This window comes from Oenanthe melanoleuca, chromosome 12, assembly GCF_029582105.1.
Source record: "Oenanthe melanoleuca isolate GR-GAL-2019-014 chromosome 12, OMel1.0, whole genome shotgun sequence".
Classification (NCBI taxonomy): Eukaryota; Metazoa; Chordata; class Aves; order Passeriformes; family Muscicapidae; genus Oenanthe; species Oenanthe melanoleuca.
This window is the reverse complement of record NC_079346.1, coordinates 316,855-330,000: the sequence shown is the minus strand read 5'-3', so window position 1 is coordinate 330,000 and position 13,146 is coordinate 316,855. Positions and strand designations below refer to the sequence as shown.

Sequence of the window (13,146 nt, the reverse complement as noted above, 5' to 3'; positions counted from 1 at the left end):
TTTCTGCCAAGCTGCTGCTGTTTAAGGCGCTGGGATTTCCCAGTAAAGGCAGCAGAGCTCCTGCACCGCCCGGGCTCAGCACACGGTGATGCTCCTGCCCAGGCACGCAGCGCCTCACATGTCACCGGGATCTATGAGCACTACAGCAATTCTGCTTTTCCTCCCACAGCAGTGACTCATGACTAGTGGAAATCACCGGGTGGCCAGGAACAAAGGTCTGAACAGCAGACAGGCAATCGCACTGACAGGTGCTGGCTATGCTGACTCAGGAGGAAAGAGGTTACAGCACTTTGTGCCACTGATGGAATGAAACCCTGCTTCTGGGGAAAAGAGCCCGAAATGGATTTCTTCCCGGCTCAAAATATCAGCAATAGCAGGAGTGTCAAGCAGTTAATGCATCCTCTGAACGTGAGGTTTAACAGGGCAGATGTTGACCCAGCAGCAGAGGAGTGACAGATCCTCAAGTCCCCAGAGCAGGGTCACACAGAGGTTAACAGAGGTAAATTAACTGAACTCTTGGTATTGCAGTACACTCTGCATCTTGTACATTCTATCCTAGAGAATCATTAATTGACTTTATAAGAAGGGCAGTATTTTGGGTGTGGAGTAGAGACTTTATAATTTCATTAGCCTCCGTTCTGGCCTCTAAGTGATACTTGGCAAGTCTGTTAATATGCAAAAGCCTCAATTTGCTCACTAATAAATTAGCTGTTAGGAAAACAAAGCTTCAGATCACAGGCATTAATAAAACACAGCTGCAGACTCTGAAGACACTGAGCAGTGCCCGTGGTAGCTTCCCAAGGCTCTGTATTCTCAGCATTGGGAGCATTTTGGACTAGGGTAGGAGCAAACCAGGTGTAACAGAAAAACACAACAATGCACATTGCATGGTCACAGTGAGATTATATGAAGCAGCCTGAAGAACTTTAACCCTTGCAAACTCAAGTGCTTGAGTGGTGGAATTACACAACACATGCATGTCGCTGCAAGACAAACCCGATCACATCACACCAAGTTAATTCTGCAGTTCTTTAGTGAATTCAAACCAAGCAGTTTTTCCAGGCAAGGCAGGTGCAAGCATAATTTGGCATTTCGGTATTGAAAATTTAATTCTGTAGATTAGTTTATGCCTAATCCAAGAAGTTAAGGTCCGAGGGTCCGGCAGGTGAGGCCGGACGGACGGACAGCCAGTACCAGCAGGACTGAATGGACCGAGACCCGGTACCGAGGACTGACACCCGGCACCCAGGACTGACACCCGGTACCCATGGACTGATATCCGGTACCCAGGACCGACAGCCGGTACCCACGGACTGACACTCAGTACCAGCGGGACCGTACGGACCAACACGCGGTACCCAAGAACAGACACGCGGTCCCCAGTGCTGTGACACCCGGTCCCCAAAGACCGATACTGGTCCCCAGGGCTGTGACACGCGGTCCCCAAGGACAGATACTGGTCCCCAGACCGATCCCGGTCCCCAGGGCAGTGACACGCGGTCCCCAGACCGATCCCGGTCCCCAGCACTGTGACACGCGGTCCCCAAGGACCGATACTGGTCCCCAGGACCGATCCCGGTCCCCGGGCCCGCGGCGCCGCCTCCCGCCCGCGCCGAGCAGCGGCCGAGAGCAGCGGGGGCGGCGCGGGCGGCGGAAGCGGAAAGGGCGGGCGGCGGCGGCGGGGCCGGGGCCGGTGGCCGTGCCGGGGCCGGTGGCCGTGCCGGGCTGTGCCGGTGCTGGGGTAGCTGCGGGCCGTGGGTGATCCGGGCGGGCTGGCTGTGGTGCTGTCCCCCGCAGTCCCCCGCAGTTCCCGGTATGGCGGAGGCGGCCGGCGATGCGGGGCCGGGCCCGGAGCTGGCGGCCGTGATCGGCGCCACCGTGCCCACGGGCTTCGAGCACACGGCGGCCGAGGAGGTGCGGGAGAAGCTGGGCTCGGCCTCCAGGATCAGCCGGGATCGCGGCAAGATCTACTTCGAGGTCCCGGCCCGGAGCCTGCCTCAGGTCCGTTCGGTTCGGTCGGTTCGGTTCGGTCCGGTCCGGTCCGGTCCGGTCCGGTCCGGCTCGGTCCGGTCCGGTCCGGTCCGGTTCGGTTCGGTCCGGTCCTGTCCGGTTCGGTTCGGTCCGGTCCGGTTCGGTCCGGCCCGGTCCGGTCCGGTCCGGTCCGGCTCGGTCCGGTCCGGTCCGGTCCGGTCCGGCTCGGTTCGGTCCGGTCCGGCTCGGTCCGGTCCGGTCCGGTCCGGTCCGGTCCGGTTCGGTTCGGTCCGGTCCGGCTCGGTCCGGTCCGGTTCGGTTCGGTCCGGTCCGGTCCGGCTCGGTTCGGTCCGGTCCGGCTCGGTCCGGTCCGGCTCGGTCCGGTCCTGTCCGGTTCGGTCCGGTTCGGCTCGGTCCGGTCCGGTCCGGTCCGGTTCGGTTCGGTCCGGTCCGGTCCGGTTGGGTGGGTCCCAGCCGCGCCGGCCTGGGTGCAGCAGTGTTCCCGCCTTTCATCGGGAGATGCAGTGTTAGGTGGGCACGTTAAATCAGTGCAAACACGGACACTGGTGGCTCCCGTGGGCACTAAGGGTGGAAAACCTCGACGTAGGATGGCAGAGTTCTAACGACAGCAAACACAGTCCCCGTGGCACACGGCTAGTAATGTGTTTCATCTCTTCTAGGTCCATCGTCTGAGGTCAGTGGATAATTTATTTGTTGTTGTTCAGGAGTTCAAAGACTATCAATTTGAAGAAAATAAGGTGAGTTACTCCTTTTTTTATCGGTTCTGGGATTTGGAGTGTTGTTTGGGGTTTTTAATTTAAGACTAATATCAAAGTATTCTGTTTGTTTAACAAATTTTTCATTTGTGATATTATTCCAGTTCCCTTTTTCTGGCTTGTAAATGGAAGTATGGCCATGTTGTCTAACATAATCTCTGCAGTTAAATACTTTACATTGGCAAAATCTGGGATAAGATGCAGATGCTATGTTTGTAGGTCACAGACACAGAACAGTGAAGTGTCACTTTGGACACTTAATTCAGTGTTAGTTGTCTTTTTTACAAGATAAATGAAGAAATCCTGTGGGTCTTGTGATTTTCAGTGTAATTCCATTTAGTTATGGCAAAAACCAGACAAAAACCTGTGAGCTTTGCTTGTAATGGATTAATGTTTAATAAACTATTCAAAATAAATGATAAATTTTAAAAGGATGGAATAACTTCAAAGCACAACTTTTTCTGTCTTTTAAAGGAAGATGCTCTAAAGCATTTGGAAGATTTGGTTAAAAAGCTGCCCTGGACCGACCCATTGAAAGTTTGGGAGTTGAACAACAGCCTGAAAAAGAAGAAGACAAAACGCAAAAAACACAACCTGCAGGGTCCTGCAAGCAGAGAGAAGCTGAGTGGTGCTGGAGAAGAGGGAGGAGCTGACCAAAGTACCACTGATGAGCAGGAGGACTGTGCACAAAACCCTGTGGAGACAGAGACTCCCCAGGGAGTGCCATCCAGGAACGGGCTGGAGGAGGAGGAAGATAATGAGGCAGATGTGAAAGCTGGAGGGCAGGAGGGTTCTGGTGCCAGTGAGGCGGGCGCAGGGGAGAGGGTGCTGAGGTTCCGAGTGACCTGCAGCAGGGCTGGGGACAGGCACAGCTTCACCTCCAACGAGGCCGCCAGGGACTTCGGGGGCGCCGTGCAGGAGCACTTCCAGTGGAAAGCTGACATGACCAATTTCGATGTGGAGGTGTGCTGGTGTGCCTTGGAAATACCTGCATTTCTGCTGTACAGATTCTTAGTGCTTATTTCTGATGCTCAGAGATCCCCAAACTGCCTTCAGGGACTCTGGAACTGAAAACTGGTGATGCTAAAACCAGCTCCATTGAAATATTCATTTTCCTGGCAATATTGTGTGTGTCCTCATGCAAGCACTTGCCTTGCTTTCAGAGCATTGTTTAGTAACAGTTATCAGGAAATGCTCCAAATGGAAGCTGGTTTGGGGTGAAGGGGACAGAAGGAGTTAACAGTAACTGTAAGCTGTTTTGTGTCAGGGGAGAACAGAGGGTGGGAAAATACAACCAGCACCCTGGTCTGTCAGTGGTGAGGAATCAGCGTTTGTGAGAAAGAAAGACCCCTAAGTTTTTCTTGCAGGACCTTCCTAATTAAGGTAGTCCCCACCACAAATACAGTTTTTATTGCTGCTTTTGCAGATGGTTCACTGTGGCTTGCAGGACTTACCTGGCTTCTGGCCCAGATTTATAAACCAAATCTTTTAAGAATCCAGTGCAGTGGTTGTAGCACTTTGAGAAGTCTTGTGCAATGGATTTGGTGTGAATGAGAGAGTGTGTGAATGCTCACCTGAATTCTGTCCTATTAAAAAGGACAGAGTTTTTACATGTAATTCCTGGATTTTGAATTACCATCTAAGATTGCTCTAAGTATTTACTAGGCATTCTGTGGAAAGATTCTGTTCCTCCTGAAATTCACTTCAGGTTTTTTCTTTAGGTTCTTCTGAATATTCACAACAATGAAGTTGTGGTGGGAATTGCATTAACTGAAGAGAGTCTCCACAGAAGGAATATCACTCACTTTGGGCCCACAACGCTGCGTTCCACCCTGGCTTATGGCATGCTCAGGTCAGGGCAGTTGCCTTGGATTATGCTCAGTTAAAATATAATTTTGTTACCAAAATTAAACCTTTTATCTCCCCCACTGCTTCCTCAGAAGCCACTTCTGTTAATTCTTAAAGAAAAACAAATAAAAAACCACTGGAGTTGCTGACCCCATGTGCTTTGTAATAACAGTGGGTGTTTCCCAGGCAAGGAAAGTAAACATGATGTATTAGCCAAGTTTCAAAATAGTGTACCACATTCTTGAAAGAATTTCACTGCATTGCTGGTTATAAAGCAGTAATTAACCATGGAAAAAATGCTCCCATAAAGTTCTTTGTTAGAAGGGTAAAATCAGAGTGATTAAAGTAGTTCACTTTCCCTTATTTACAGAAATTCAGGTTTTTAAGACATTTCTCACCATATCTTTTCTTCTGTTCCTCAGACTCTGTGATCCCCAGCCCACTGATATCATAGTTGATCCCATGTGTGGTACAGGTGCGATACCAATAGAGGTGATTCTTCTTTGATTTTTTAAACTTAATTAAATTGTCTATATCTTCAGCTGAATCTTATGTGTAAGTCTTTTTGGTAATGACTGAATAGTAAGCTCCAGTCTCATCAATTTCTGAACAGATGCAAGTACACTTTTTGTAAATGACCTCATTTTCCTTCCATAGGTCATAGCAGGAAGAGACTAAATCCAAAAGTATTTTGAGCTTTAAAGGTGTAAAATACAGCTGTCTGTTACAGAATTCTAAATTTCCTGCCATCCACTTGCAGTCTCTTTGTTGTGTTCTGTCATGTTTGAGAAATTATTCTGGGTTTTTTCATTCAAGCAGTGTTGATGCTAATGTTGCTTATTATCATTTCCCCCAGGGAGCTGCAGAATGGCCCAACTGCTACCACATTGCAGGGGATAACAGCCCTCAGGCAGTGAAGAGAGCAGCTAACAACATCTGCTCCTTACTGAGGAAAAACGAGAGCAAGGACAGGTGAGAGGAGCCTGAGGGATTTACCTTTCCTGCAGTGTTGTATGCACACAAATCCACTTTGCAGTGATGCCTTTGAGTGCCTGGTTCATATTGTATTGTTTATTTTATTGCCAACGTTCTAGACCTCCCCAGTGTAAAAACCCTCTGAGTGCTCCTGTCTGAGGGAGCTGCCTTTGCTCTTGCAGCAGCGCTGCCCTGGGCGTCCCCTTGGACGTCATCCAGTGGGACATCTGCAACCTGCCCCTGCGCACTGGCTCCGTGGACATCGTGGTGACAGACATGCCCTTCGGGAAGAGGTGGGTGTGCTGGGGGGGCTCCTCCCCAGCTGGGTACTTCACTGGGCCTGGTGGGCAAGGAGTCGTGAACCCTCCGTGAAAAATGAGCTTGGAAGTAACTGTGGTCCTGAATGAGCAGATTGATGTGTGAGAAACCAGCAACACAACACTGGGGATGTGAATGTGTCTTGCAGGATAGGGTCGAAGAAGAAGAACTGGGATCTCTACCCAGCCTGCCTGATGGAGATGGGTCGGATCTGCACCCCAGGGACAGGCAGGGCTGTGCTGCTGACCCAGGACAAGAAATGCTTTGCCAAGGTTTGTTGTTACACTTGAAAATACATTGAGGGAAAAATTGCAAGCTGTCATCATTACAAAAGATACTCCGTTTATAGAGCAATAATTGGTAGCACTTAAATTCAATTTTGGACCTGGAAAGTCCTTTGATGTTGCTATCAGATGTGAGATAGATAATAACAAATACCGATGCTGTCTGAGTGGCACTGTGACTGTCTCTGCCTGCAGGCCCTGTCCCGGGTGGGGCACATCTGGCGCAGAGCTCAGACGGTGTGGGTGAACGTGGGCGGGCTGCACGTGGCTGTCTACCTGCTGAGGCGCACGGCGGAGCGCGCCGAGGAGCGAGCACACTGCTGACCGGGAGCACAGAGAGACAGCCGGGGTGCAGGGAGCCAGCTGGGACACTGCACCCCAGAGAGAGACACCCTGCAGTGCTGGAGAGCCAGCTGGGACACTGCACCCCAGAGAGAGACACCCTGCAGTGCTGGGACACTGCACCCCAGAGAGAGAGAGAGACACCCCAGGGTGCAGGGAGCCAGCTGGGACACTGCACCCCAGAGAGAGAGAGAGACACCCCAGGGTGCAGGGAGCCAGCTGGGACACTGCACCCCAGAGAGAGACACCCCGGGGTGCAGGGAGCCAGCTGGGACACTGCACCCCAGAGAGAGAGAGAGACACCCCGGGGTGCAGGGAGCCAGCTGGGACAGCAGCACCCCAGGGCACAGCTCTGTCGCTTTCAAAACCAAACAACCTGCGGAGAAATTGTCACACCAGTGTTAAACCAGGGATCAACTTGAGAGCTTCCAGTTCTACTGTGTGTTCTGAAACCTTAGTATTTAAATCACCTCTGCTCCCTTCCACCCAAACTGAAATTCTTTAGTGGAATTAGTAATTCTTTCCTTGGCTTCAATCTTCTTTTGTATTTTTCAGTTAAACGTTTATTTCTTCTGCTTACAGTAGAAAACAGGTGGAGGCAGCTCTGGGGTAACAGTTTATTTATTAACCAGGCTGTATCATCAAGTGACTAACAGTACTACTCAGTCACCTTAAAGGGTTCAGAGTTAGTATCTCTAATGTAGTGTTCTAATTTATACCATTGCTCATATGTAAACTAATAACAAACCAGTATCTGGTTTTTGTGGTCTGATAAGGAAATTCCAGCTGGCAAACATGGAAGTATGCTGTGCTACTGGTTCTCTTGCCTGTTACCTCATCTTAGGGCTAATCACTGGTAAAAGTCTGATCTGTATTTTAGTTTCCATTGCCATGGGTGAGGGGATAACACACAGCCTTAGAAAACAGTCTGTAGTTACTGTTTGAGGACAGAGATTCTTTTAGCAGTTATATTAAAAAGTTCATGGTTTCAGTGTCTACCATGGATGCATCAAGGTGGCAGTTTGAATTTCTTAGGTAATTTAACCACCACAGTTATACTGTCACAGTATTCACAAAAATATTGTTGCAAATATTTTTTTCTTCTGTGACTGTACTATGATTTCTCAGGCCTCTTACTCTGCTCATCAGAGGCTGAAAACACATTGCTAGTTTGCCCTTTCCATTACAGTGTGTTCATGCTAAGTATGTGTAACTGTTCAGAGGTGAATTAACAAGTATTAAAGTTTTAGAAATTTTGCATAAAGACACGTGTCTTAATTGTGTTCTTTTCTCTGGTCCATGTCTAGATTTTCCAATATCTGTTTAATTTTTCTCAAATTTTACTGTTTTCATGTGTGTTTGAGAAAGATAATACAGTTGGGAATCTACAGCTGAAGGATAAAGAATGTTTTGGCACGCAGAGCTGGGGAGAGGAAGGAATTGGCAGTTTAACTGTCACTGGCTGAGGAACGATTGTGGCAGCCCCGGAGAGCCCAGTGCCTTAGTCGCGAGAGCTGCGAAATGAGCCTGTGGGGCGGTAAGACATGGCAAAGCTGACAAACAGCTGACAGCTCCAAGAGGCGCCTCGCGTGCCAAACGCCCCTTGCTGTTTTCCGTCTATTTGTTAAAACGGTTTGACGGCTCCCGGTGCGGGCTCCTCTCACTGCGGGCCGCGCCCCTCACGGCGGTCCCGCCCCTCACGGGGTTCTCGCCCCGCCCCTACGGGGTTCCCGCCCCGCCCCTCACGGGAGCCCCGCCCCTGCAGGCCCGCGCGCAGGCGCGAGGGGGCGGGGCCCGGCGGGGCGGTGTCTCTCGCTCTCTCGGTGCCGCCCTGCGCATGCGCCCGGCGGGCCCGGCGGGCGCGGGCCGCGATGTCGCCGCCAGGCCCGGAGCGGCCGGGTGAGGCCCGTCCCGTGCTGCGCTCTGTCAACACGCGGGAGCTCTCCGAGGTCGTGTTCAACAACCACAGCCCCCGCTGCGTGCTGCCCGTCTGGCTGGACTTCGAGGGCCAGCCGCGCCGCTACCCGGTGCTGCAGCCGCGCAGCGGGCGCGTCATGCACAGCTACCGGGGTGGGTGCGCCGGGCCGGGCCGGGCCGGGCCGGGCTGGGGCGGCGCGGGGCCCGTTTGCGTGAGCTGCTGGCGGTGCAATTTACCCTTTTGCCTTTCTCTTCCCTTTTTCCTTCTAACACTTTCACCTTTCTTTCCTTTTCGTCTCTTCATTTCCTTTGCTATTCCTCTTTCTTTCCTTTTGCCCCTTTTCCTTTCTTTTTTCCTTTCCTTTTGCCCTTTTTCCTTTCCCCTCCCCATTCGCACCAGTGACTGGGCCGTGGTGGTGCACTCAGAGCTAAGCTGGAGAGCTTGGTCCCTTGTGAGCAGACGCCCTTCAGAGCCGCTCATTAAACAGTGGCATAATCGGTGCATCCCCACCTTGTTCCCTGCCAGGGCACCTCTGGCTGTTCCGGGATGCAGGGACCAACGACGGGCTGCTCGTCAACCAGCAGGAGTTGTTCGTGGCAGCCCCCAATGTGACCAAAGCTGACATCACACTGCCAGGTAAGGGACAGGACCACATGTGCCCCAGGGAATTCTGAACTTGGCCTCTCTGAACCTGTTAGGTTTAGTGAGAAATCAGGTCCTCGTGAAATTAAACCTTAGACACTGAAGGGATGGTGAGGGGTTCTAGGCAGAGCTGTTGAATTGGGTGGAACTGGTGGCAGTCTCCTCTGAAGGTGTCTTTGAGGGGTTTCTGTAGGTGCCTCATGGCAGGCAGCACATCTGTGCCCTGTCTGGAGAGCCCAGGCTGTCGTGGGTCACTGCTGCAGGCTGTGTTCCCGTGCTCTGAGCAGCACTGTGGCACTGCAGCAGCACTGAGAGCCCTCGTGCCAAGGCTGTGCTGTGTCTGTGTTTGTGTTTGCCTGCAGTGTTCACCCTGAAGGAGAGGTGTCTGCAGGTTGTGCGCAGTCTGGTCAGCCCCGTGGACTACAGGAAACTGGACATTGTTCAGTCCTTATATGAAGAGCTGGAGGATCATCCCGATATTTGGAAGGATCTTAAGCGGCTTTCTCTGGAGAGAAATGAAGCACTGAGGAACAAAGCTATGGAAAAACATGATGACTCACTTCAGACTCCTCAGTAGCAAACCACTGAGTCTGAGCAGCAGGAGTCCTCAGGAAACACACCAAGAGCTGATGGCTCCGTTTAAAGTTTTGAAACATAAACTCAATAACATCAGTGATAATCAAATCAATACTCAAAGACTGAACACAGCTGGAGGCATGCTGGGTTCTGATGGTTCAGTTCATTTCTTCATTACAGATGTTGCAAACTATAGGGTAAGGTCAGGGCAGCTAAATGGAAAATATTCATATAAAGTAACTTTCATTGTATTAGAAAGCAAATTACACCAAGGGTTAATTTAGCCCAGGCTAGTGGTTTTAAGTGTCATCTGTTTTATTTGAGGCATTTGTTTTGATGGAATTTCCCTTTGACATGTAGCCTCAATGTACCTGTGGGTCACAGAGCATGGGGGTTTGTACATGAGGGTTTCCAGCAGTGCCTGAGGGTCTGACAAACATTACAGTAGTAGAAAGCTCTTGTGTAAATGCTTGGAGGTTATTCTGCCTCTCACCTTTCCACATACAAAGCCATGTCATATCCACTCTAGGTCTGACATGTTTTTATCTGTTGTCATACCTCAAATGCCTTATTTGCCTTTGTCATACCATTCTTGCCTGGCTGATCTCAGCCACACAGACCAGATCCTAGTTTTGGGACACCCTTGTCCCCCACAGCTGCTTCCCCAGCAGCCTGTACAGGGTTCTTAGGAAGTAGATGCTTTAAGTTTTTTCTTTTCCCCTCGGTGTGCTGGAATCCAGGTCATGGTTGGTGGCCTTTTCAGGGAGCATGGGCCTCTTGAGCTGCCTGTGTCATCTCAGGACCAATGGGAGCTGTCGTGGGCCATGCTTAGTGGCAGGCTGGAGGAAGAGAGAGAACATTTCCTAGCCTGTATTCTGTTCCCCACATCTCAGTGGAATGTGCTCTTGTGTGAGTGCACACAGAGTTCAAAGCAGCAAAGTTTAAGTGTTACATGAATTGTCCATTAAGCAAGATGTGGTGCAGCTCAGGTTCAAAGCAGACTGGCTGGAGATTGGTTACAGCAGGTTATTTCTGTGAACACGTTTCCCTCCAGTTGTATATTCTGAGAGTAGCTGTGAAAGCAAGAATGTCAATGTATTTTCTTAGTATGGAATGTCTCTCTGTTTGTAAACTTGTTTTTCTTACATATTTGAAGAAATTGATCTTTGACATAAAAACAAAAATGCATGCTAGGTTTCTGACTGTAATTCTGTCAGGTAGCTCCCCAGTGCCTCTGTACTTCTGTCATAGTCTGACAGTTGTGGTTGATCAGTAAACAGGCACTTTGGACTGTATAGCCTGCCCAGCTCTCATGAACTCTCAGCACAGCTTCAGGCAGTGTCTGGGCAGGGCTCTGCTCTTCCCACCTCTCACAGATCTGAAGGGAGAGTGAGCCCATGGCAGCAGACATTGCTCAGTGCCCTCGGGAGCCCGAGGCTCAGAGAGTGCTGCACTCTGCTCCTGAGCACACCCGAGGCTCAGAGAGTGCTGCACTCTGCTCCTGAGCACACCTGAGGGTCAGAGAGTGCTGCTCTCTGCTCCTGAGCACACCCAAGGCTCAGAGAGTGCTGCACTCTGCTCCTGAGCACACCCGAGGGTCGGAGAGTGCTGCACTCTGCTCCTGAGCACACCCGAGGGTCAGAGTGCTGCTCTCTGCTCCTGAGCACACCCGAGGCTCAGAGAGTGCTGCTCTCTGCTCCTGAGCACACCTGAGGGTCAGAGTGCTGCACTCTGCTCCTGAGCACACCCGAGGCTCAGAGAGTGCAGCACTCTGCTCCTGAGCACACCCGAGGCTCAGAGTGCTGCACTCTGCTCCTGAGCACACCCGAGGCTCAGAGTGCTGCACTCTGCTCCTGAGCACACCCGAGGCTCAGAGTGCTGCACTCTGCTCCTGAGCACACCCGAGGCTCAGAGTGCTGCACTCTGCTCCTGAGCACACCCGAGGCTCAGAGTGCTGCACTCTGCTCCTGAGCACACCTGAGGGTCAGAGAGTGCTGCACTCTGCTCCTGAGCACACCTGAGGGTCAGAGAGTGCTGCACTCTGCTCCTGAGCACACCCAAGGCTCAGAGAGTGCTGCTCTCTGCTCCTGAGCACACCTGAGGGTCAGAGAGTGCTGCACTTTGCTCCTGAGCACACCTGAGAGGTGCTGGGTTTAACAGTCTGTACATGGCACACACATTCTGGGTGTTTCTGAGTTGAGTGGGGTCTGTGATTTCTCGTGTTTCTTATGAGAGTGTATTTTTCTGTTCTGGAGTGCTCCTTTGGATCAGAATAAAAGGTTGGAGAAAGCCCAGCTGGCTTTAGCACATGAGGATTGGGAAATGCCGTGCCCCAGTAGTTAGTTACTCAGCTGGGTGAGTAACCAGTGAAAGCTGTGATTTACTTGTGGCAGCTGCATTAGCACTGCGTGGTGTCAGCCAGCCCAGCAGGCCAGCCCGAGGGGGGCTGAGCGGGAGAACCCCCAAGAAATAAATGTTCTGACACTCTGCAGTGTCCAGGGGCTCGGGGAGAGCACAGGCCTGCCCAAACCACTTGGAAGGGGAAGGCCTAACCACAGGAATAGGAAGGATTGTGCAGTTGATTTCAGTTCTGCATTACCTGTAACACTCAGAGCAGAACTGAAGTCATTCACACAGCTGGATGTGTTCTTTCCCCTTGTTTCCCACTATAGTCCAAATGGTTTCACAAGTTTTTCCAGCACCCATGGGGAAGAAGTCTTTTCTTCCTATTTCTATGTAGTTCTTTGCAACACAATTTTAGTCTCATCTTACATCACTTTCAGAGATGTTCCAGTCATGGGAACACTTAGGTGTGTGTCAGAGGGACAGTAAGCAGGGAAAAGGGAGGGGAAACCCCATAAATGCAACAATTGTTGAACTGGTACTACTGATAAAACAGCTCATCCCAGGGCAGTCTTTGAGCTGTCATATTTTAAATACATTTTGGGTACTTCTGTTTATTTTTTCCTGTTCTTTGATCTTACAGCTACAACAATATTGCATTTTTCAGTTTTTCCTTGCCACAGCAGAGCTAAGAAGTTCATGATTTCTGAGGCCAGGAGTGTAGAAAACTGCAAAAGTTTTAAAGTTTGATACTGAAAACAGGGGTTAGCTGTACTATAACATACAGGCAGAGTACAAAGAAACAGTGAATTAAAAGCTGTCAAAACTTAAAGCACTTCTTGCAATCCATACAAATTTAGACCTAGGGCTAAATACGAACAAGAGCAGAAGGATGGATAGTTACACATCTGCTGGCATTCTCTAGCAGCAGAAGTATGGCAGGAAGGCTCTCCTTGCCACAAGCATTAGTAGTATCAGGTTAAATCAAAAACCAGAAAAAAATGCTTGATTTTATGAACGTGTTTTAAGCCTAAGCCTTGACAAGCAAGACCTGGCCCTGTGACCGCTTCTGCTGTTAAGTTGGATGTTCTCCCTGCATCTCCCGCCGTAGCACATACTGCAATGAGCGAGCTCCGGCGCGCTCCGAGGGCGA

At 50.7% G+C, this 13,146-nt stretch overlaps 2 protein-coding genes and 1 long non-coding RNA gene across 4 annotated transcripts; 2 read left to right on the top strand and 1 right to left on the bottom strand.

The window, feature by feature from the left end:
- Nucleotides 1-1,674: 1,674 nt before the first annotated feature.
- On the top strand, nucleotides 1,675-7,780 carry THUMPD3 (THUMP domain containing 3). Of its 2 annotated transcripts, none has more exons than XM_056501165.1 (9): nucleotides 1,675-2,001; nucleotides 2,652-2,729; nucleotides 3,222-3,710; nucleotides 4,469-4,599; nucleotides 5,018-5,087; nucleotides 5,452-5,567; nucleotides 5,753-5,863; nucleotides 6,037-6,160; nucleotides 6,368-7,780. In XM_056501165.1, exons 1-9 carry the CDS (start codon nucleotides 1,816-1,818, stop codon nucleotides 6,494-6,496), a joined length of 1,434 nt encoding a protein of 477 aa, XP_056357140.1. In that variant the 5' UTR covers nucleotides 1,675-1,815; the 3' UTR covers nucleotides 6,497-7,780. The 2 variants fall into 2 exon arrangements, with proteins under 2 accessions (XP_056357140.1, XP_056357141.1); XM_056501166.1 differs by having other exon boundaries at nucleotides 1,684-2,001; nucleotides 5,756-5,863.
- A 515-nt stretch (nucleotides 7,781-8,295) lies between these two features.
- LOC130258101 (von Hippel-Lindau disease tumor suppressor-like) lies at nucleotides 8,296-10,838 on the top strand. The gene is made up of 3 exons (XM_056501164.1): nucleotides 8,296-8,584; nucleotides 8,958-9,068; nucleotides 9,437-10,838. The coding sequence occupies exons 1-3, from the start codon at nucleotides 8,386-8,388 to the stop codon at nucleotides 9,649-9,651; spliced, it is 525 nt and encodes a 174-aa protein (XP_056357139.1). The 5' UTR covers nucleotides 8,296-8,385; the 3' UTR covers nucleotides 9,652-10,838.
- Nucleotides 9,824-13,110, bottom strand: LOC130258102 (uncharacterized). Its single transcript, XR_008841436.1, has 2 exons — nucleotides 11,398-13,110; nucleotides 9,824-11,359 (listed from the first exon to the last, which is right to left on the bottom strand). It is a non-coding gene; the product is annotated as an uncharacterized LOC130258102 (long non-coding RNA).
- Nucleotides 13,111-13,146: the final 36 nt, after the last annotated feature.